A 22,326-nucleotide genomic window follows, 5' to 3' on the forward strand; every position below is an offset into this window, starting at 1 on the left:
CAGGAGTGCTGATGCATAGGGGCACTTGTATCCCAGTGCTTGTAGCAGCACTTTCAACAATAGCCAAATTATGGAAAGAGCCTAAATGTCCATCAACTGGTGAATGGATAAAGAAGATGTGGTTTATATATACAATGGAATACTTCTTGGCAATGAGAAAGAATGAAATCATTCCATTTGTAGCAATGTGGATGGAACTGGAAGGTATTATGCTGAGTGAAATAAGTCAGTCAGAGAAGGACAGATATGATATGTTTTCACTCATATGTGAATCTTGAGAAACTTAACAGAAGACCATGGGGGAAGGGAAGGGGAAAAAATAGTTACAAACAAAGAGGGAGGGAGGCAAACCACAAGAGACTATTAAATACAGAGAACAAACTGAAGGTGGATGGGGGGGATGGAGGAGAGGGAAAATGGGTGATGGGCATTGAGGAGGGCACTTGTTGGGATGAGCATTGGGTGTTGTATGTAAGCCAATATTAAAAAAAGAAAAGATCAATAAGATTACTAAAACTAACAGACCGACTAGGGAAAAAAAGGAAATCAGAAAAGCATCCAATTTCTCAGCAGCAGTGCTGGAAAGTAGATGAGCGATGCTGGCAGGCATAATAAATTTGTGTCGTTTAAGCCACTAAGGCTGTGGTTATTTGTTATGGCAGCAATAGAAAACCAATAGAAATTCCTTCAAAATTCAGTTTGTTCCTATATACCTTTTCTTGGCCAACTGCTAGAGGATGTGGTCTTCTACAATAAAGGAGTAAATTAAAAAAGAGGAAGACAGGGGTTTAGGAAACTGGAAGACCTAGTCCCTGGGTAGAGGACAAGGGAGGGTCCTGGGAAGAGCAGGTATTCTGCAGACAGAGAGATCTACCAGCCCAGGGAAGAGCAGCTGACAATACTTGATGTGTGTAGACAAGTCACAAAGGGACTCTCAACTATTTTGAAAAATTATGAAAGAATTAGTGATAGTGACATAAAAAACTAAGCCAGAAACAAAAAGGAAGTTTTAACTCCAGAAAAGCAAGATTGTTTTTAAAAAGGAAATATGATTGTCATATCCTACTTGTCTTAGAAGTCAACTCTATTTGCATGTTTTAATAATACAGATGTAGATGTAACTTGATTGGAAGGATACAGGGAAGAAAATTAGGTTAAGGACTGTTTTTTCCCTTGCTGCTTTCCTTTCCTGAATATTCTTTCCATGCCTGAGTATTTTGTGAATTTGACTATGATATGCCTTGTTAATGGTCAGTTTTTGTTGAATCTTATGGGAGTCTTCTGTGCTTCCTGGATTTTGATGTCTGTGTCCTTCCCCAGATTAGGAAAGTTTTCAGCTATACTTTGCTCACACAAAACTTCTGCTCCTTTTTTCTCTCTCTTCATCTTCTGGGACTTCTACAATTCAAATGTTACTCCTTTTTAATAAGTCACTGAGTTCTCTAAGTCTTGTATAGTAATCTTTTGCCTTTGTTTCCCTCTTTTTTTCTGCTTCATTATTTTCCATAATTTTATCCTCTATCTCACTGATTTGCTGCTCTCCTGTGTCCATCCTAGCTGTCATGGTATCCATTCGAGATTGCATTTTGTTTATAGCATTTTTAATATCAGCCTGACTAGATTTTAGTTCTTTTGTCTCTATAGAAAGAGATTCTCTGGTGTCATCTATGCTTTTTTCAACTCCAGCTATTATTCTTATAATCATGGTTTTAAATTCTAGTTCAGACATCTTACTTATATCTGTGTTGATTAAGTCCCTGGCCATCATTTCCTCCTGTTCTTTCTTTTGGGATGAATTGTTCCATCTTGTCATTTGGGGGAAGAAAAACATTAATAAAATAAAAAATTAAAATTAAAAACGAAACCAAACAAAATCAAATCAAATAAAGGAAGCTAGATCCCAGGTGTATTTCAGTCTGTTTGTTGAAAGAAGCTTGACAGAATAGAGGAAAAAGAAAAAGGAAAGAAAAAAAAAAGTTAAAAGTTAAAAAAAATTACAAATTAAAAAAATTTAAATAGTAAAATAGAATAAAAGAAAATAAAATAGAATAAAAATTAAAAAGAATTTGTTTTTTGTATCCGAGAAAGAGAAAAAAAGAAAGGAAAAAAAGAAAAGAAAGCAAAAGCAAATAAAATGAACAAATAAGTGAACCAGCAAACACAATGAAACCCAAGTGAACTTACATCCAGTTTCCCCTAGAACTGAAACTTTGAATCACACTACATACACTAAGCAGGTGGAGGGATTTGTGCTGGCCTTTTGGGGGATATGGCTGGAGGGCACAGTTGGGTGGGGCTTGGTGTAATGGCTCCATTTTCCACTTGGTGGCACTGCTTAGTTTACTGGGGTGGATCTGTGAGTGTGTGAGTGTGTGTGTGTGTGTGTGTGCGCACGCACGTGTGCATGTAGGGGTGAAAATGGCCTCACCCAGCTCCCCAGTCTCTGGCACAGGAACTTTGCACTCTCACTGGCCCGCGATCAAGCACCCCTCCTTTGTCTCAGGCCTCCGTCCACTCCCCACCTTTACTCTGTGTCCAAGCTGTCTGCCTGCCAGGTGGCCCCTCCCTCCAGAGTTTTATCTCAGATGGGGTTGTGTTTCAAAACCCCATGCTTCAGGGCCCCCTGGCGCTTGGACCTGTGCTACTCTCTAGGGGAGGGTCTCACTGAGCAATGGACAGGTGCCAGCTTGCCCCAGAAAACATTTGTGCAATCTCACAGCAGCAGAGGGTCAGAGGTTATGGGAAATCACCAACACATGGCTGGTGCCAGATTTCCCTGCACTCTGGCGTCTTTGTCCCAATACCAACAAATGCAGATGCTCTCCGGCGTCCCCTGGGACCTTTGCCTGCAAGAAGGCCATAGGGCCTCTACCAAATGCACTCCAAGCAGGGGAACTGCTTCTTCCTGTGTGGCACATGGACTCCTTGGACCCTACCGCCTGCTACTGAGGATTTGCCCCACTTCTTCACCAGAACATCTCCAGGCACTGAGTTCCGCTGTTTAGAGGATCCTGGTGGTATTGAAACTCTCTCCTTTCTCCCTGTCAGTAGTTTTGGGGAACAGATTTCTTGTCCAGTCTCTTGTGAGTGTTTTCACTCTTTCTCTCTTTCTCTCCAGCTGCTTTCAGGGGGAGTGCTTTTCTTGCACAATCCCAATGCACTGAACTCTCCCCCTTTCTCTTTCTCTCTCTGTCCTCTCTCCACAAAAACAGCTCTCTACCCTCTGCAGCACCATGGCTTTCCTCTCCCCCATTTCACCTCTCCACACTGCATACCTGCCAAGTTCTGGGGCTCAAGTTATGCAGATTGTTGCTTTAATCTTCAGGTCAATTCCCTAGGTGTTCAAAATGGTTTGACGCTGATCTCACTGGGTTTCAGGGATGAGACAAGCTCAGGTCCACTATACTGCCTCTCCATCTTAACTCCTCTTATTTGTTCCTTCTTGCACTACTCCTTGAAATGAGAGAGAATGGTGGGGCAAGGGCGGGTACACAGAGATGTCGAAACAAGATGCTAATGACATGATCTCACAGCACTATGAGCATCTTCTGCCACCTGCCTGTAGGCAACACTCAAAGGCAAGCTTGTTTCCCCAGTCAATGCTCCCTTGCCATCTTCCAGATTTGCCCCTGGCCCCAGACACTCTCGCATGCCTCCCATTACCCTAAAGCCTAGAGCTTGGTCAGCAGCATAGAAGCCCTGGAGGCACATCATACCAGTTTGGAGCAGTAAGGGTTTAGCTGAGCTCTCCCTGTGCAGTCTGAGGACCCTGAGGCCCAGGCTGGCTATGAGACAGCTATTTGCCTTGACAACCTATTATGGTTGGTCAAGCAGGGCACCAGCAATCTGGAAGTCACTTACAGTTCATTTGTAAGATGTGTCTAACCAGAATGGAGTCCTCAAGGCAGCATAAGATCCTGCCTGTACCAGAACCATGGACTCAGTGGCCATGAAGCTGCAAGGGCCTTGGGGTCCACCTAGTAGTCAAGCATTTCCCAAAGCAAAACTCAAGCGCTGATTTTTAGGATGGCTAACAGGTTTTACCCCCAAAAAGTGTCTCACAATCAAGGAAATTTGTAGAACCTTGAATTAAAAACAAATTAAGATTCTTTTTTACATTCCTTCTCAGAATTTAATTTCCAAGAAGGTAGAATTTCCCAAATTTTGCTGTGTGACCCTTCGCTGGAAGCCAAGTTTCCTTAACCGTAATACAGAAATGATAATGCCCACCTTGGAGAATTGCTGTGAGGTTGAATGAGATCATGAGCTGAGAAGCATTTAGCATAGTATCTCACATATTAGGGGTCAGCAAATTTTACTTCCCTTCTCTTTCTCCTACGCCTTTCATTGTTCTTTCAAATCTTCCCCTAGGCTCGGTAAATTACCCCTATATACAACCTTCTGTGAAATTATGTGAAACCGATTTCCTGGCCTCTTGATGGCATCAGAGTATTTATGTATGCCACAAAGCTTCCTACCCAGCTTATCTGGAGGACAGGGGAACCCCGGAACCAATGGGGCAGAAATCCTGGTAAACACAAAAATGCGGCACGCATGGCACAGTGCGAGTGGGGGGACCGATCCCCAGTCTCCAGTGGCAGCTCTGCCTCCTCCCGAATCACCAAGGACTCACAGGTGGAGTCCTAAGTTCTCAGCACAGATTCACAATCACAAAAGAGGCGACGTGGCTGCCAGCTCACTGGAAGAAGCTCTAGACCAAGATGAGAGGTTTTCAGCTGGCTATTTACCCTAGCCAAAGCATGGTGGCACTTCCTCAGTTGTGAAATGCAGGGATGTGGGCAGATGATCTTCACGCTCTCTTCGTAATTTGCACAGATCCCCATTTTAAAGGTTACCAGCTGTAGTTTAATCAGAAGTCCAAGAAACATAGTCCATGCACCCCAAATATATTTTATTGAGAGCGGAGCAATTACAATAAAGTACTCATTACGGCACACTGGAAAGGCTCAAGTCCTACAAATTTCACATTCACAAATACAAATCGCTGTTTGCTCTGAGGCACACAGGGAACAAGGGGAATGGGGAAGACAAGGTACTGACGGGAGACCCGGACCTATGGGCCAGCCATCTGTGAGTCTTCCTCCAGGGAAGGGCCTTCTCTGACTTGGCAGTATTTCTAAAAATTTTTTTTACATTTATTTATTTTTGAGAGACAGAGAGAGACAGAGTGTGAACGGGGCGGGGGGGAGGGCAGAGAGAGAGAGGGAGACACAGAATCCGAAGCAGGCTCCAGGCTCTGAGCTGGCAGCACAGAGCCCAACGCGGGGCTCGAACCCACGAACTGTGAGATCGTGACCTGAGCCGAAATCAGACGCTTAACTGACTGAGCCACCCAGGTGCCCCGGCAGTATTTCTAGATTCCCTCAGAGAGGAGCAAAGCAAAGCTCTCCCCATGATCCCAGAGCAGGACCAACTATCTGTAGTCTTGCTACCTATTCTCTTTCTAGTTCAAAGAATTTCTATGGCAGCATTAGGATGAAACGATTAGCTACTTCTTGACACCACAGAGACAGGAGGCACAGGCATGGGAGCCATTTGGCCTGAAAAATCCATCTTGGGATCCATACGGGCTTAGAAGCCTCTCTGTCCCATGGAAGTCAAACACTTCAAACATTCTCATAAATAGACTAGCATAATGAACCCCCATGTCTCATTATAGGAAAGCAGATGATAAGACCGAGTTCAATTTCAATTAACAGCCAAGAGATCTAAGTAAACCTTGGATAAAGCCCTTCTCCCCAAACCTCAGTTTTCTACTCAGCTGCATATCCATGTTTGCTTTCAAGTCTATTTGGTGTTAGAAAGGAACCTAAAACCAGTGTGAGAATGGCAATTGCTTAGGGTGGGTGAATTAAGCACTATTCTGCCTTTGTCTTCCGGGTGACCTAGTGAGTCACTCAAGACCAGATGAACGATGATGAAAACAGTCTCTGGAATGAGATTTCTCTGGCATGTTGAGTCCTTAAAGACCATCACAATGTCGTAGGTTTCTGTAAGTGACACGTGAGCCACTAGGGTGATGTTGACAAGTGAGTTGTCTTCCGGGAACTGGCGTGAAGAAGCCTTATTATTTAGACAACACAGAGAAGTGGCCTGTCTAGACAGCTTGCAAGGATGAAGTGTCTAAGTACAATTATTTCTGGCATGTTGGAAAGACTGCTCCTTCATCTCCTGTAAAAGCAGGGCAGTGTTTTTACCACCTCTTGTTCTATGTGAGTGCAAAGGAGAAGGAATTAAGCCTCCTTGGATGAGTTTTGTTCCCTGGCTCATCACGATGGCCGCCATCTGAGAAGAGGTACTTCACCTGGGTCTTTCCCTCCGCTGGGTACAGGATGACGGCAGTCTGTTGGCTTTGACAGCCTTCTCCTTGTGTTCCTCTCCCACCTCTTCTTCCAACTCTTCCCGTGGACACTGTTCCTGGGAGAGGGGCTCAGAAGTTCCCTGCTATGCCCTGTTTCTTGCTTATCTCTACATGGAAAAGTGTAATTCAGAACGGAATGAAAAGCGCATGCACACACATGCACACACACATGTGCACAGACACACAAAGGAAAAAAGTTGCAAGTGAATCCACAGCACGTTAACAAAACTCATCACAGTTGGTGGGAGAACGGGGTGATTTTTGTTTTCTTCTTTGTGCTTTTCTAAATTTTCTGAAGTTTTATAATAATAATTCTTTAAGAGAACTCAGTAATTTCTCTTTGCTTTCAGGAACTGAATTGGCCCTGTCTTGTCATGTATCCAAGCCAGCCACCACACGGCTGTGATTCATCCTGGCCCAGGACTTTGGGAAGTGAGGCAAAAAAAACGTGGCATCTCTGGCTCACTCACCTTTTGCTGGCATGAACCTTTTTCAAGCAGAGTTCTGTGCATCTGGATCAGCCACACCCCAAGTATGACTCAGGTGTCCTTTGCGGATGTTCCATGGTAGGGAGTATTGTCAGGCAGCTGACTCAGCCCTCATGTGGGCTGCAGCTTCCCTGGGTTCTCTGGCTCAGGGAACCCAGGTGATATGCTTTGCAGCATTTCTTGGACAGGAATTCACAAACACATGTCTAATTGGGTGTTGCCTTTTAGTTTTCACACCAAATGGGGTAGAAGGCTAGACAGAGCTTCCTGGGAAATGAAGACTCCCATGGCTTCTGTAGGACCTTGTTTTTAGCACTGTGAGGGCCATGGGTGAGAGGACAGGCTTCTTTTCCAGTCTCTTGTCCTCAGGCCCTTTCCCAGCCTCAGCTGGAGAGAGAGCTCGCCCCCTGCCTCTTCTCACTCTCCCCTAACTCACTGCCACGATGGGCTCCACAGAAGACAGGTCTGTCTTCCCAGACTGCAGTTGGGAGGAGGGCAGGAGGCTGTTGGCTAGCAGAGCCCTCCGGCCACTGCTCTTCTCTGTCCAAGCCACCCTGAAGGAAGGGACTGGGGAGGGTGGCCTTTCCTCCTGGGGCTTGGGCAGCCTTTGGCACATGCTCAGTAATGCCTTCAGCTCGACCCTGAAGTTCTCGTTGAGCCAGCAGTAGATGAAGGGGTTGTAGCAAGTGCTGCTCATGGCAAACCAGTGGAAGGCGAAGTAGAGGGCGTTGTTGGTGTGGATGACCTTGCTGGACAGGAGGAGGACATAGCAGTTGAGGGGGAACCAGCAGAGGGCAAAGAGGACCACCACCAACATCAGCATCTTCATGGTCTTCTTCTTCTTGCGCCGCAGGGCCAGGTACTGCTCCGTGGTCACATCGCCGATCGTGTTGCACATCCACAGCTTCTTGGCCACGCGGGCATAGGCCACGGAGATGATGAGGAGGGGTAGGATATAAAGCAGGATGAAGGTGGCCAAGTCCAGATACTTCCAGAAGAGGTCAGCTGGCTCAGGGAAGTCTGGCAGGCACAGGGAGCGGACAACGTCCTCGCTGGTGACAGGGGAGAGAGGGAGACAGAGAAACAGAGATAGAGACAGAGGGAGGCAGAGAGAGAGGAAGAGAGAGGAAGGGTGTGCCATTAGTGTGGAAAGGCCTCGTCCCAAGATTCTGGCTCTCCCACTAGATTGGGGGTTTTGTAGAGACAAGGAAAACACCTGCTCTCTCTGTGTTGTCTTAAACTTATATAATTCCTAGCCTGTAACAGAGACCCAGTAAACATCTGTTCAATGAATGAATACAACACTGGCATTCCTAGTCTTAGAACTAACTCATCCTGAGAGCACAATGTGCTCAGGAAACGTTGGAATTCCTCCATTCCAGAGGGGAACTAAGGAACGGGGCAAAGAAATGATGGATCTTGGGAATGTGAGCGGCAAAGCCCGAACGAACACACCTTCAGCCATACGTGTAACAAGTATCTATTTTCCATGGAATGTACCCAGTCCTCCTTGAAGAAACCCTAGAGCTGATGTGTTGAGACTATGCAGACTATGACCCCCTGAAAGAGGGGGCACAAATCACCCACACAGGGCTGGCCAGTACCACCCTTGGTGTCCAAGCTCCCACTTTGGGGAAGTGAAAACCTTAGGGCCATTTTGATTGAAGGCGCAGTTTGAATACACTCACACAAAGGAAGTAAAGTCACCAGATACATTACTTACAAATCCCAGCATGGAGACGCCAGGAGCTGAGGGGAAGGGCAGTCCTCTGTCCTAGGTCGTGAGCAAGCAGGAGATAGAGAGCAGGGTTATAAGCGCCCATTACTTATAGGGTGGTTGAGGCACAGTCACCAATTTTTCACAGCCTCAACCCGGAGTGGTTAGTTTATTTTTTGAGAGAGAGAGAGAAAGTGTGAGCAGGGGAGAGGGGCAGAGGGAGAGAGAGAGAGAATCTTAAGCAGGCTCCACACTCAGTGCAGAGCCCCATTTGGGGCTCAATCCCATGACCCTGGGATCATAACCTGAGCCAAAATCAAGAGTTGGATGCTCAACTGACTGAGCCACCCAGGTGCCCCTCTGAGTGGTCATTTTAAAACGTGACCCGGGGGCACCTGGGTGGCTCAGTCAGTTAGGTGTCTGACTTCGGCTCAGGTCATGATCTCTGTGAGTTCAAACCCCAAGTCGGGCTCTGTGCTGACAGCTTGGAGCCTGGAGCCCGCTTCCGATTCTGTGTCTCCCTCTCTCTCTCTGCCCCTCCTCCGCTCGTGCTCTCTCAAAAATACATGTTACAAAAAAAAATGGTGACCTGGAAAAGCAAGGCAGGAACTTGTGATGGAATCCTAACCTTGAGTCCCAATCTAAATGCCCAGACTGTGCGTGTGAACAGGGTTGTCATACTGTTAAAATGTCTAGGCAGCAACTCAAAATGGCTGTTTCTTCAGCACATTATGTCGCTTGTGCACTTGTTATATGTGCTGATGGCCATCACTACTGAAAGAAAGAGAATTCTCTTTGCTTTCGTTAGCAGAAAAAAAAAAAAATAGCTCCCCATATGTGAAGGCAGATGGGGGTCTGAGTGTTAGGAGATTTGGGTATGCGATTTGTTCCAATATCGTAGAATCTGGGGAGGGAGAAGCCTTTGTAAATTACAGTCGACCCTTGAGCAACATGGAGGTTAGGGGCACCGACCCCTGCGCCGTTGAAAACCCATGCATGACTTTTGACTACCCCCAAATCTAACTACTAATAGCCTACTATTGACTGGAAGTCATATCGATAACATGAACAGTTGATTAATACACATTCTGTAGGTGTATGATACACTGTGTTCTTACAAGAAAGTAAGCTAAGGAAAAGAAAATGCTATTAAAATCATAAGGAAGAGAAAATACACTTACGGTACTGTACCATAGTAATCGAAAAAATCCACACAGAAGTGGACCCACACAGTCCAAACTAGCGTTGCTCGGGGTCAAATGTAGTTGTAATCAGCCTTCAGAGCTTGTTCTCCTGACCCTGCTTATGTCATAGGCATGTGTGTTTTGAAGTGTATGTTTCAGGCGGAGCAGCACAGAGTTATTGCAGGACACACGTGGCTACCGGTCTGGAGCGCCAGGATGCTAGCTCCCGGCCGACCCACAAGAAGCAGCTGGCACCTGTGATATTGTAGGGACCTAGCACTACCGTAGGACCACTAAAGTCATTTCCTACAGATCCACTAAGACCCAGAGGTGGCTGGGAGTTTTCGATTTCTGCAGGGAAGACCCAGAGGTGGCTGGGAGTTTTCCATTTCTGCAGGGAGCCCAGAATATGACAGCCCAGCATCCTGGCCTCGAGGCTGAACAAACTCTGTTATCTTTGCTCTTAGAGCCCCCTGTGCTGCTGCCTGTAGCTCCTCCTGACATCCCTCCAATGCCAACATTGCACCCTCCGTTGGTCTCTTGCTATCCTGCCTGCTCACTCCCTTATCCATCACTCCCGGGAGCACTTCCTTAAAAAATCCCAAGCACGATCTGTATCTCAGGGTCTATTTCTAAGGAACCTCCTCTAAAACAAGTACTGACTGATGAAAATCACTCTAAGCTTGCTCATTCGTTCATCCATTCAGTAATTATGTATTGAGGGGCTGTTATATGGAGACAGTAGGTCAGGTGCTAGGGACACCAGGAAATTCTTGTTCTGTGACAGCACAGGACAAAGAAACCTGAATGGGAGGTAGGAGATACAGCATCCTGCCTCAGACACACAGACACACGTGTGCTTTATTTATACGTTGTGCGAGAGAATGTAAACGTTGCCATTATAAACAAGGCCTGGGTGACTTTGATTCTCAGTCTGTGTGAGTACCTGTCCCCAGCGAAAGAAGCTGTTGGCTCCTGCCCTGACCTCGCAGACAAGCTGGGTGGAGAATAAGGAGGGAGCTAACGTTGCTGAGAAGAAAAGGTGAGGAAAAGCAGAACAAATGGGGCCACAGATAGGCCCCAGACTTGGAAGCAAGAGAATGGGAGACAGAAGTGCTGGGTGCAGCAGATACCGGTCACTCAGACTCAGAGGGGGCTCAGACTTCCCTCTGTCAGGGCCCTCTGAGTCCCCAAGCTGCTCCCGACTAGCCAACTCACCTGTACTTGAAGGTAAATAATTTCTGGCAGATGGCGTGTGGGAGTGAAAAGAACGTAGCCATGGCCCAGATGACCGTGACGTAGATGACACCTTTTGTGATCGAGATCCGGGGTTTTAATGGATGCATAATGACCTGGAAAACAAGCAAACTGTGCATCACTGGCTGAAGAAGTCTGGAAGCAGATCAGATCTCAATGACGGCGCTCACGTGCCACACTAAGGCAGGTAGGTCCTATTTATAAACAAGCACCCCTTCATTCAGTGTTAAGCCCCTGAGCTGCACCACCCCACGGTCCACCCCCAGAAGCAAAAAAGAAGGTATCGTCTGAGACTCCAGGTCTGGAGACTCCACACTGGAGTCTCAGAGACTCCAGGTGGCTCAGATGCCTCTTACAGGTCATACGTAGCAGAACCAGAGTGCAGTGAGGGGATGGGGAAGGGGTGAAGCAGGAGGTCTGCTCCCATGACACCCACAAGGCCAGCAGAGGAACAAGCCACAATCAGCCTCCACCTTGGGATCCGATCTCATTCTGCCATGATTCTAGACCCCTTGGGTTATGGAGGGCTCTGAGAGGATCTGGGGTGACAAGCCTGGAGAGGAGTCTGTATTTGTCATGGGAAGTTGCACTGACATTTATGTGGGGGTTCACAACACTGTTTACAAAAGCTATTTCTAAATCGTGGGGTCCAGCTTTCCCACCGCTTATAGTAAAGCCTGTGTTACAGGCTTTGAGCTGAAAAGCATTTTGGAATTACTACAGTTGGACAATCCATTCTGCTGAAAGGTTTAAATAAAGATTTGGGAACTCAACGGCATCCTCATATTAAGATTAGGATCATTATTTCTTGAAAAAGGCATTCTGAGACAGGTGAATCCAGGGTCAGGGAGAGAGGTCCTCAAGAGCTGCCATCACCTAAGGATGTCATCCCAGGACACAGTGGACATTCTGGCTGTGTCCTCTCAAATTTTGTCTCCAGGTTCTTTCAAGATTTGATGAAAGGAAGTGACTAGGTTTTAGAAGCTGCTCAGCACAGCCCCCTTCTAGATTTTGCCATATTTGCCCCTCAGACTCCCTCGTTGTTCAGGTTGCTGAAGACAGTGAAAGCCTGGGTCAGAGGCCCCAGACATCACTCAAAGATTTCACTGCTTTGGGAAAAGGCCCCATGTTGGGGTTTATGTCACAGCAACGTGATCAGTGTTGGCAAGACTTAACCCCCTTGTTCCTCAGACCCACCTTTGGCCCAAGGGGCAACTGTCGGTGAGGCTGTGTTAAGTGGGGGTAAGCATCGGCCAGGTGGAAGTAATCCAGAGTCCCTCTTGTTGAATTAGGGGAGAAGGTTAAGAAAAGGCAGAAAACATTAGCATGCAGCCTTTTCAGACTTTGCCCAGAGTATCTGCAATATAAATGCCAAAATGATGGAATTTCGGGGCTAAAGAGATCTCAAAGTTTGCCAAATCCAATTCCCTACCAGATAACGAACGTCCTCTAAAACATCCCTATCAAGTGTCATCCAGACCTTGCTTAAAAATGGCTGGGGAAATGAAACTCACTACCCGCCCCCCACCCACGCCCACCCCGGCAGCTTCGTTCTGCTAGAAAATTCTTTCTCCTACTGAGCTGCACCTTTGAGTCTGCATCTTTGAGGCCTCCTCTCCTTTGTACCTCTTGCAGCTGCTCAGAATAAATTCTTCCTCTCTCTGTCCTGCTGGCCCTTATGATATTGGCCACCTTGAGCCTTCTCAGAGTAGGGCGGCCTCATGATCAGGGCAGAGGTATGAAGCCAGACAGACCTCAGTGCTAATCCTGGCCTCATCATTCACCAGGCATGTGATCTCAGGAGGGCTACCCGTGCACTCTTCTGAGCTTCCATTCCTTGATTCGGCATAGACCTCGTATACACCATGGATTTACTGAGTTAGCACATGCAAGGTGCTTGGCAGGGAGCCATCCTCTTCCAGGACAGAGTCCTCTTTGATTTCCTTTACCATACCCACCATGTGCCTCTGGTGGGGCAGGGCAGTGGCTGCCTGCTCCTGCCACATGGCACCCTAGCTTGTTTTCCTCCTCAACAACTTGGGCCCCGGGGGCTCCATCCCCCTCGTCTCTGACCTGCAACGATGTGCCGATCTCTTTTCAACTGTGATTTTCGGGTTGGCTTTTCTCCCCCACCCCCAAACAAGCTCGTTAATTTCTGAGACACAAAATATAAGCGATGAGCCTTTGTTAGAACAACAAACTGGGAATAACTTTTTGTGGCACTTAGCACAAACGTTTTAAAGCGCCTCATCTAAGTGCTCATGTTAGTCAATAAGAAGACAGATACACTTATTGAAAACTGTGCTAAAATACTGTCTCCAGGGCCCCTGCAGCTCCCCGGAAAGCAAAGCCGGAGGGGGAAGGACCGGGTGTTGGGGGTAGGTGCCCTCACCTGGTGGCGGTCCACAGCAATGGCCGTCAACGTCAGTGCTGAGACGTGCAGAGAGCAGTACTGGGCAAAGCGGCTGACGTGGCACATGCCTTTCCCGAACACCCATGTGCTGTTCACAAAGCGGACCTGGAAACCAGCCCACAGAGGTCAGAAGACAAACAGGGCCTTGACCCTGACAGCCCTACCCCCATCCGTGGCCTCTGAGGAGCATCCCTTGGGAGGCATCTTCCGGCTCCTCTCTTCTTCCATTCCACACTACTAAATTGTGCATCACACGTGACTTTCTCCAGCATGACTCATTTCCAATCATTCGATTCAACAAAACCTGATCATACCGCCGGGGCCAAGCCTTGTTAGGTGCCAGGAGGGCGTGGGAATACGTGGGCCTTGCAGTTGGACTTCCCACCTCTAACAGTTTGAAGCTATATGACCTTGGGCAAGGTGTGTATAATCTCTCTGAACCTCAGTTTCCTCATTTGTAAAAAAAAAAAAAAAAAAAAAAGGGGGGGGCTTAAAAACTTCTACCTTGTAGGCTTATTACATGGACTAAGGTTTTAAAAATCTATAAAGGGTGCAACACAACGTCTGGCAGATTGGTAGAGAGATATTCTTAGAAATAAATAGTAGCTATTTTTATGGTAATAATAAAATCCATTCTCAGTCCACATGAGTTCAGACTACTGGGGGAGACCCACGTGAAAAATCACAACATAGCGTGTAGGCTGTGCTCTCTAATGTTGACTAAGCAGGCCTTACAACGTCATCTGGGAAGGGGCCTGAGGGGCCTGGAGGGGTGGGGGTGGGGCAGAGCGGGAGAATGGCAAGCTGCAGGATAGCGTGGGGCCCTCGGAGCAGACCCACATCATCCATGGCTACTTGCCCACTCAATCAGTGCCTGGGCAGCTCCTGTGAGTGATGCCCACGCCCAAGAAACATCAAGCACCGATTCTGAACAAGGAGCTTCTGGTCTGGGTAGAGGACCCAGGCACCTCCGGATGCAAGAAAGACAGTATTCAGTGCCCACAGAAGTTCCCAGACAGAGGGCTTCGGGGCCGCAGGGTGGGAATGGAGCGGGCTGAGGTAGAGGGGAAAAATGATAGAGAAAGATCTAGAGCAAGTCAGTCCGACAGAAAGAAGATCATGTAGTGGTGGCCAGCAGAGTCACCCGGGGCAAGGCCCTTGGGCTCCGCAAGCACCACTGCCCCCATCCGTAAAATGCGGCTAATGGTCTTCACATGGTTGTTAGGAAAATCAGAGGAGAGATGACGCGCGAAAAGTAGGTGCGGCAGGGCCTCGAACACTAGTAAATACGCCCTCCACTACCCTCGTTAGGACACATGAGGCATCGGAGACGAGCTTTAAGAATACGTGGCATTTGTACTTGTGGCAGCAAGAACAAAGGGCTTGGCGCTGAGTCAGAAATCCCAGGACCTATTTGAGGAAAGAGGAGTGGGATGGTTTGGCTGGAGGGTGAGAGTCGGGAGACACGGATCGTGTCGCTAGGACAGCAGCTTCATTCTCTGGGAGGCTGGCAGGTGGCAGCCACACGGGGCTTCTGAGCAGTCCGGGAACATTACAGAGCTAGAAGTCCTTAGTTCCTCCCACATCCAGGACGTTGCAAAGTCAACTGGTGCCCCTCTCATCCCAAAGTCGTGGCCCTCGTCTCTCACCTGGACCTTTACAGCCTCCCAGCTGCTACCCTTGCCCTCCGGTCTTGTCCACTTGTCATTCAGCCTTCACTCTGCTGATGGGATTTTTCTTAACCAAAAATCAGATGACTGTCACCTTCCTGCTTAGAATCATCCTGGCTCTCAGGACAGAGCCAGATGCCTTAGGAGTCTGCAGGCCCATTCACAAGCTGGCCCCAGCCTTCCTCTCTGGCCCACCTGCACTTGTCCCCACCCCCCACCCCCTGTTCCTCTCCGTTCCTCCCACCGTGCTTCCTGCCTCGTTGATGCAGCTACATCAAGCCTCTCAACATTCCCTCAACACACCATGAACTCTGAAGCCCTTTGTTCTCCAGATCCCTCTGTCTGCATTGAGTGTTCATCTTGACCTGGGAAATTCCTGCTCTTCCAGGCCCTTTGAAATGTCACGTTCTTTGCACAGTCTCCTTTGACCCTCTCATGAGACCCTGGCAGGACAGAATAAATGATTCTCTCCTCCGGGCTCCACAGCACTCCATACGTGTCTCTGCCATGGGAATTGTAAGTACCTGTTTGCTCTTCTCTCAATGACCAGGGCTGGGCTTCACGCTCACTGTCGTGTGTAAAGTGAACAGAAAAGGAAACCAGGTTGCAAGAAGACTGTCACCAACTAGCTGGAAGGCAGGATGCCTTACCTAGTCAATTAGCAATTGATACACCAGCTGTGGCACAAAGCAGCGTCCTAGGGTGGGGGTGGGGGGGCATTGAATGGACTGGATTTCGTGGGTGGGGGGTGACCTAATGATCTCTGCCAACATTTCCAGAAGCTTCGATTTACTGCTTGACTATCGAATAGGCCCACGTGCACTGCCATTAAGTAGGAGTGTGAGGGCTTAGGCGATCCTCCCCCTCAACCCTTTCATTCTCCCTGCTTGCCAGCACCTTGCAAGCTCTGACAGGAATTCAGACTGGGGCAGTTACATGGGTCAGGTTCAAGGCCAGGCCCCTCTGGATTATCTCAGAGGAGTGCTGGGTTCTCAGGACCCTGATCCTCCTCTCTTGCAGGAGATCATCCAAGGCTGGACTTGTCAGGCCCCAGCCACAGCCTAGCGTGGGATTCATGGTTTCTCTCTCCCATCCCCCAGCCTCTTCTGTGCATGCTGCTCTGGGCAGTAGCACAGGGGCCATGCCCCGGGGCCAGTTCTCATCCTGGGTGTCCCAGCCCAACCCTAGCATTGCAGATGGTCAGGATAGAAACCAAGGGGGCAGGGGCAACCAAGGAGAGCCAGAGATACACAATCTCATGCTTCAAGGCAAGAGGCAGTTACCTTGGCAGGGTGGGGCCTGGTATCTGAAAGCCCTTTTGTCCTTGGCTACACAATATAAACTGGCAGGAGAGCAGGAAAAATCCATGTTTCAGAATAGTGGAAGCTTAGCATGGTCCAAGAAGCCCTCCTCACCCACCACCCCCAGCGCTAGGTGGCTTAGTGGACAGACCTCTGACTTGAGTCAGGAAAGTAATTCTCATCGTGGCTCGGCCAATTACGAGCGAAGTGACCCGGGACAAGGGATTGAGCCTCTGTGTGCCTTAGTTTCCCCATCTGCAAAACGTAATATTCTTGTGAGGACAAAGGTAGAATGCAGTTTTAAAATGTGAGGTTTAGGGGCGCCTGGGTGGCGCAGTCGGCTAAGCGTCCGACTCCAGCCAGGTCACGATCTCGCGGTCCGTGAGTTCGAGCCCCGCGTCGGGCTCTGGGCTGATGGCTCGGAGCTCAGAGCCCGGAGCCTGCTTCCGATTCTGTGTCTCCCTCTCTCTCTGCCCCTCCCCCGTTCATGCTCTGTCTCTCTCTGTCCCAAAAATAAATAAAATGTGAGGTTTAGAAGGACGTGCATGCAGGTGGATGGATTTGTGGGAGTTCACCCTCTTCTGGCTTGTCTATTATTTCTGGTTGCGTGTGTGCATGTGTGTGAGAGAGAGAGACAGAGAGCAAGGTACGAACAGACACTGTTTTGGTAGTAACTCAAATAACGGTAAGGTTATTCCATAAGGTGAAAAAATGTAACACTCATGCTGCAGAAACATAAGGGGTAACTGTCAGCAGATTGCTCAGTCATCGCCCTCACGGTCCCAAACCACCCATGAGCACCAGGCTCCCAAGTCACAGAGGGGCAGAAACGACACCACTAACGCTGAGCAGCCAAGGCTTGGGGACGGGAGCCACATCTGCCACGATGGGCACGTGCCCCCGGCCTATTCCTGGGCCCCAAGCCCACCTCCTTCCCATGTCTTCCCCAACACACACTGCCTACACAGCCTCACTGTCAAACCACAAAAGAGAAACACAATTTAAATAAGTGGTCTAGGAAAACGCACTGAAGTTTCCGTTAACAATTAGCAACTGACATAGCGGCTGTGGCACAAAGCAGTCTCCTAGGGTGGGGGTGTGGGAGAGCATTTAATGCACTGGATTTCGGGGGTGGGGGGTGACCTAACAATCTCTGCCAACGTTTCCAGAAGCTTCGATTTACTGCTTGACGATCAAATAGGCCCACGTGCACTGCCATTAAGTAGGAAATGGTCATTTGCTCCCGGCTGAGCGCAGACACTCCAATCATTGACCCCATGGCCCCCGGCTGCAGAAGGTGATGAGACAGAGACCGGGAGGGGAAGAGAACGAGAAAAGGAAGAAGGACGGAAGCAAGGGAGGGAAAAGGGAGGGTAGAGACCCAGATGGAGGAACAGACAGAACGACAGTCACAGAGAGGGAAAAAGGTGAAGACACAAAGAAAACGGAGAGGGACAGAAAGTCTACGAAGTGGAGAGAGTTGAGAGGGGAGCTGAGAGGGCAGAGGGGGAAGGAGCTGGAAAGGCGCAGCCAGCCAGCGGGACCCAGGAAGCGCGGACGAAGAGAGGGGCTGGGGCAGCGGGGCGGGAGGGGAGCGGAGGGCTTGGGGGAAGGAGAGCCGAGCCCGCCACGGCGGGCGGGCGGGCGGGAGCCGGGGCCTCACCAAGGTGAAGGGCGTGTTGAGCAGCGTGATCATGATGTCGGCGACCGCCAGGTTGACGATGAAGAGGCTGGTGGCCGAGTGCATCCGCTGGTTCTTGAAGATGACATGACAGACCAGCACGTTGCCGAAGAGCGAGAAGACGATGATGAAGGAGTAAGCCACGATGAGCAGGGCTTTCACCGTGGGGTTCTGGGACTCGGCCCCGTAGCGCCTCCGGCCCACAAAGTTCTGCCAGTCGGAGAAGGTGTAGTTGCTCCAGAAGAAGTGCGAGGCGTTGGGCACGGCCAGGGCCGCCTCCAGGCCCGGCTCGTCGGCCCGGCCCTCGGGGCGCTCGGCGGCTCGCACCAGCGGGAGCAGGCAGAGGAGCACCCCGCGCGGGCCCATCCCGCAGCAGCCCCAGCGCCGCGCCCGCGCCCGCCCGGAGGGGAGCGCGCGGGGCCGCCGGCCGCACTTCGCCGGCGCTGCGCCCACCCGGACGCGAGCGCGCGGGCGCCTCCGCCTCTCGGGCGGCTCGGGCTCGGGCTCGGGCTTCCGCTCCGGCTCCGGCTGCGGTGACGCGCGCCCGCTCCGCCCGGCCGGCCGCCTCTGCAGGAACGCAACTCCGCGGGGCTTCCACGGCGCTCTCCGCGGCGCGCGTTCGCCCGCTGGCTTGCCGGCGCCCCCCACCGCGCCCGCTCCCACGCCGGGAATGCAACTCCGCCCGGCTTCCGAGCCTCTCTCCACGCCGCGCGCACTCCGCCCGCTCCCACGCCGGAGCGAAACTCCGCCCGGTTCGCAGGGCTTTTCCTAAGTCACACTCGCCCCTCCATCCCGCCTCAGCCTAGCTACGGCCAAGGGAGCAGGCGGGCGGGCGGAAGACGCCCGCGGCGGGGGGTGGGGGGGTCGGGAGGGGGCGCGGCAGGCGGTCAAGCTGGGTCTGCCGGCCCCAGGCTGCTCCCCGTGCAGAGACACGGGTGCCTTCCACCTGTTTCCGTGAGAGCGTCAGCCCTGCGGTGGATCCCAGTCCGGCAGTGCTGGGGACACAGGCGAGCGATGCCATAGATGTCATTAGGGTTTCTCCAAGCCCCCTCACTGACCCCACTTCGGACTTGCTGGACGTTTTGTTTCCTTACGGTTCTTAAAACAGTGTGGGGCGGGGGGGGGGGGGGGGGGGCGGGGCTTGGTTTTCCAAAGAAAACCTTCAAAGCAGGACACTCTTCTGCCAGGATCAGAGAATCAAAGGAATAATAAGTAGGTTTTGAAGCTGTCGTAAGGGAGATTATCCACGCGTTTTGTTCTCTGCCTGCTTTACAGGAAATCTTGATCTCTCGCTCACCCGTTTTCATTCCTACTGTGCAATCTCTCCTAGTCACCCCAGACGGGTCACCCATTAACCCCCATCCCGTGGAATCGGGATCATAGCACAGCTGTGTCACTTCCTAGCTATGGAATTCCGGGCGAGTTACGTAACTTTTCTGGCCTCGGCGAAAGGGTTTCCTTTTCCTGCGCGTGGGGTTTTCGGAGACCCCTGTATGGATGTCCCACCACCTTGCTCTCGGCGCTAGATATGCAGTAATTGGTTGACTATTTGTAACTGACCTCCCCCCCCCCCATTCAAATGGTAAACGGTAGACTCTTTATTCTGTCATTTCCCCCAGCTGAGTGAGCAGTGCCTTTGGGCTGGGACTCCCATCAAAGGACTCCATCAAAGGGGACTCCCATCAAATAACCGTCTGAGAAGTCCACTTGGCCCAGGGGAAAGCCTGCTCCTCTGTTCCACCCAAACCCTGGGGGATGGGCCCCTCCCACCAGCCACCTCTCACTTTGGAATTTTCCAGGAAAGTTAGATGTCAGCTTCTTTACCCCTTCAAACTCCAGGGACGCAGCTCAAGCTCTCTCACTAATAAGCAGCTAGAAGATGGCTTAAGTGTCACCATAGTAAAACACAGGTGCTCTTCCTGAGGTGGGAGGGAGTCTGGGAAGACTTCGGGAAGAGTGATACCTGGCAGGTCCCACGGAGGTAGGAGGTTGGAATAGGGGATTATGTGACTGGTCCTAGGAGAAGGGACAGGGGTGCCGGGCAGATGAAGTAATAGGTGGTTAGCTCTAGAAAAGAAACCAAGGGGCTGTCTGTAAGCATTAACTCAAGAGCTTGGGTGGACTTGATGTTCTACTAAGATGATGTGGCACCATCTCAGGGAGGCAAGGCTGGAACGTGACGGCAATTTAGAGAACAGAACAAGGCTAGGCAGCATCAAACACAGAGGAAGAAATCAAAGGTAGGCAGTGCCCTTCGAAGCACGGTCTTTCAAGTCCCCTGCTTGGTGCTCTGTGACGGGCACGCCAATCTGGAGCACCTGACTAATGCCTTCACTTTGATGCCTTGTTCCCGATGCCTGCCTTGGAGACGTAAGGGCATTTGTGCCAGGTGCCTGAAACCTGTCCCTGAAAGACAAGGTGACCTATGTTAGTTCTTAGCTTTCCACAGAAGCACATCCTGAAACACCGAGTCCGGTGCAAGGGTTTATTTGGAAAGTGAAGGCAAACACCACGAGTGGGGTGGAAAAGCGAGACGAGCACAGGAAGGCGGCCAATAGAGTATTGTCAGGCCAGCTACCGGCGAGGGATGGGAACGTAATCCTGCCAGGAAAGCCAGCGTCAGGAAGACACGTCAGCTATCCAAACCAACGGACGAGAGCTGGATATCTACCCACCAACCCCTGTCAATCACTGGTTGAAGCTGTTCCCAGGGGTGTGATGATTCTCGTGCACTTCCAGCCTGTCAAGTAGGCAAATAAATAATGGTGCTGGGAGTTGGCAGTTGGACTGGTGTGCCTTGAAGGGGTGGAGAGGACTCACGATATCCAAGGTGAGGCACAAAGTCTAGGATCACTTCATTTCCCTCTTCCCCAGGCGTTCAGCTCTCCTGTCCCCAGTTTATCCTCAACTACAGGAACAGGCCAGTGCTTAATGAAATAAGTACCTCCCTCCATCCACCCCACAGCAAGACCAAAACTAAGGTTTTAAAAAAGTTCTTTCCTCAGGGGTGCCTGGGTGGCCCAGTCAGTCAAGCGTCCAACTTCGGCTCAGGTCATGATCTCGCGGTCTGTGAGTTCTAGCCCCACGTCGGGCTCTGTTCTGACAGGTCAGAGCCTGGAGTCAGCTTTGGATTCTGTGTCCCCCTGTCTCTCTGCACCTCCCCCACTCATGCTCTGTCTCGCTCTGTCTCTCAAAAATAAATAGATGTTTAGAAAAAATTTTTTTTTAAACTTCTTTCCTCAGAGGGCTTAAAGGTCCTGTAACATTACCATTGCTATTACGAAGAAGATTTGGGAGGACACGAAGCTGCTCCTCCAGAACAAGGCAGCTCCTTCCTTGTGTGCATTCTGAATAAAACCAAGGATACCATGCATAGTCGGGATGTGCCAAATAGTAATTATATTTTTGTCTCTAATTATAGTCACATGCATTAAACATACTGAGGAACAGAGGAGAGTTTAACTCTTTCGAGTGGACTTGAAACAAAAGGAAAATAGGAAGTCAACTCACAAGTATTCACAAGACCAAGAATTATAGAATAATAATATAATTATAGAATAATAATAGAGAATTGAGAGCCTCACTCCATCTGCAAGCAATTGCTCCTTTGACACCAATATTAGTTCCTGAAAAGGTCCTACTTGAGTTCAAAACTCACCCCACCCACAAATCTTCTCTGGTGCCAATCATCGTGGCAGAGGGGAAGAAAGAACAATCAGCATCCTGCCAGGCAACGACAGTCACTCATAGTTGATCTATTTTAATGGCAAAGGTTGGATGTCATCATACTTTAGTTACAAATGAATCAAATAAGGGCTCCTGGGTGGCTCAGTTGGTTGAGCGTCCAACTCTTGATTTCAGCTCAGGTCGTGATCCCAGGGTCGTGGGATGGAGCCCCGAGCTGGTCTCCACACTAAGTGTGGAGCTTGCTTAAGATTCCCTCTTTCTCTCTCTCTCTCTGCCCCTCTATCCTGCTCTCTTTCTCTCTCTAAAATATAAAAGAAATGAATCAAGTAGACTTGACATATAAAATATGGCTTAAGATATTCTCAATGCAATAGAAACGCAGTGTGTGGGCATGTTACACTTGGAATCAGTTTCCAAGTTCCAGTACCTTGGAGCCACAGGCTAAAATGATACATTTAGGATAAGTGAAAGGAAGTCTAACTTACAGTTTGTGGCTCCAAATACTTCTGTAACTTGTTTGAACTTACTCTGCACTTTTACATGGGA

At 49.8% G+C, this 22,326-nt stretch overlaps 1 protein-coding gene across 1 annotated transcript; it reads right to left on the bottom strand.

The window, feature by feature from the left end:
• Positions 1-4,891: 4,891 nt before the first annotated feature.
• On the bottom strand, positions 4,892-18,565 carry GPR83 (G protein-coupled receptor 83). The gene is made up of 4 exons (XM_025928943.2): positions 18,076-18,565; positions 13,421-13,546; positions 10,990-11,123; positions 4,892-7,922 (listed from the first exon to the last, which is right to left on the bottom strand). Exons 1-4 carry the CDS (start codon positions 18,457-18,459, stop codon positions 7,298-7,300), a joined length of 1,269 nt encoding a protein of 422 aa, XP_025784728.2. The 5' UTR covers positions 18,460-18,565; the 3' UTR covers positions 4,892-7,297.
• Positions 18,566-22,326: the final 3,761 nt, after the last annotated feature.

This window comes from Puma concolor, chromosome D1 (assembly GCF_028749965.1).
Source record: "Puma concolor isolate L17-30 chromosome D1, mPumCon1.1.hap2, whole genome shotgun sequence".
Classification (NCBI taxonomy): domain Eukaryota; kingdom Metazoa; phylum Chordata; class Mammalia; order Carnivora; family Felidae; genus Puma; species Puma concolor.

Coding starts and splice junctions, on each gene's coding strand:
- GPR83 (XM_025928943.2), bottom strand. CDS start 18,459: ATGGGCCCGCGCGGGGTGCTCCTCTGCCTGCTCCCGCTGGTGCGAGCC. Junction 13,547..18,075: donor TCAACACGCCCTTCACCTTG/GTGAGGCCCCGG, acceptor GCTGGTTTCCAG/GTCCGCTTTGTGAACAGCAC. Junction 7,923..10,989: donor TTATTTACCTTCAAGTACAG/GTGAGTTGGCTA, acceptor CCCTGTCACCAG/CGAGGACGTTGTCCGCTCCC.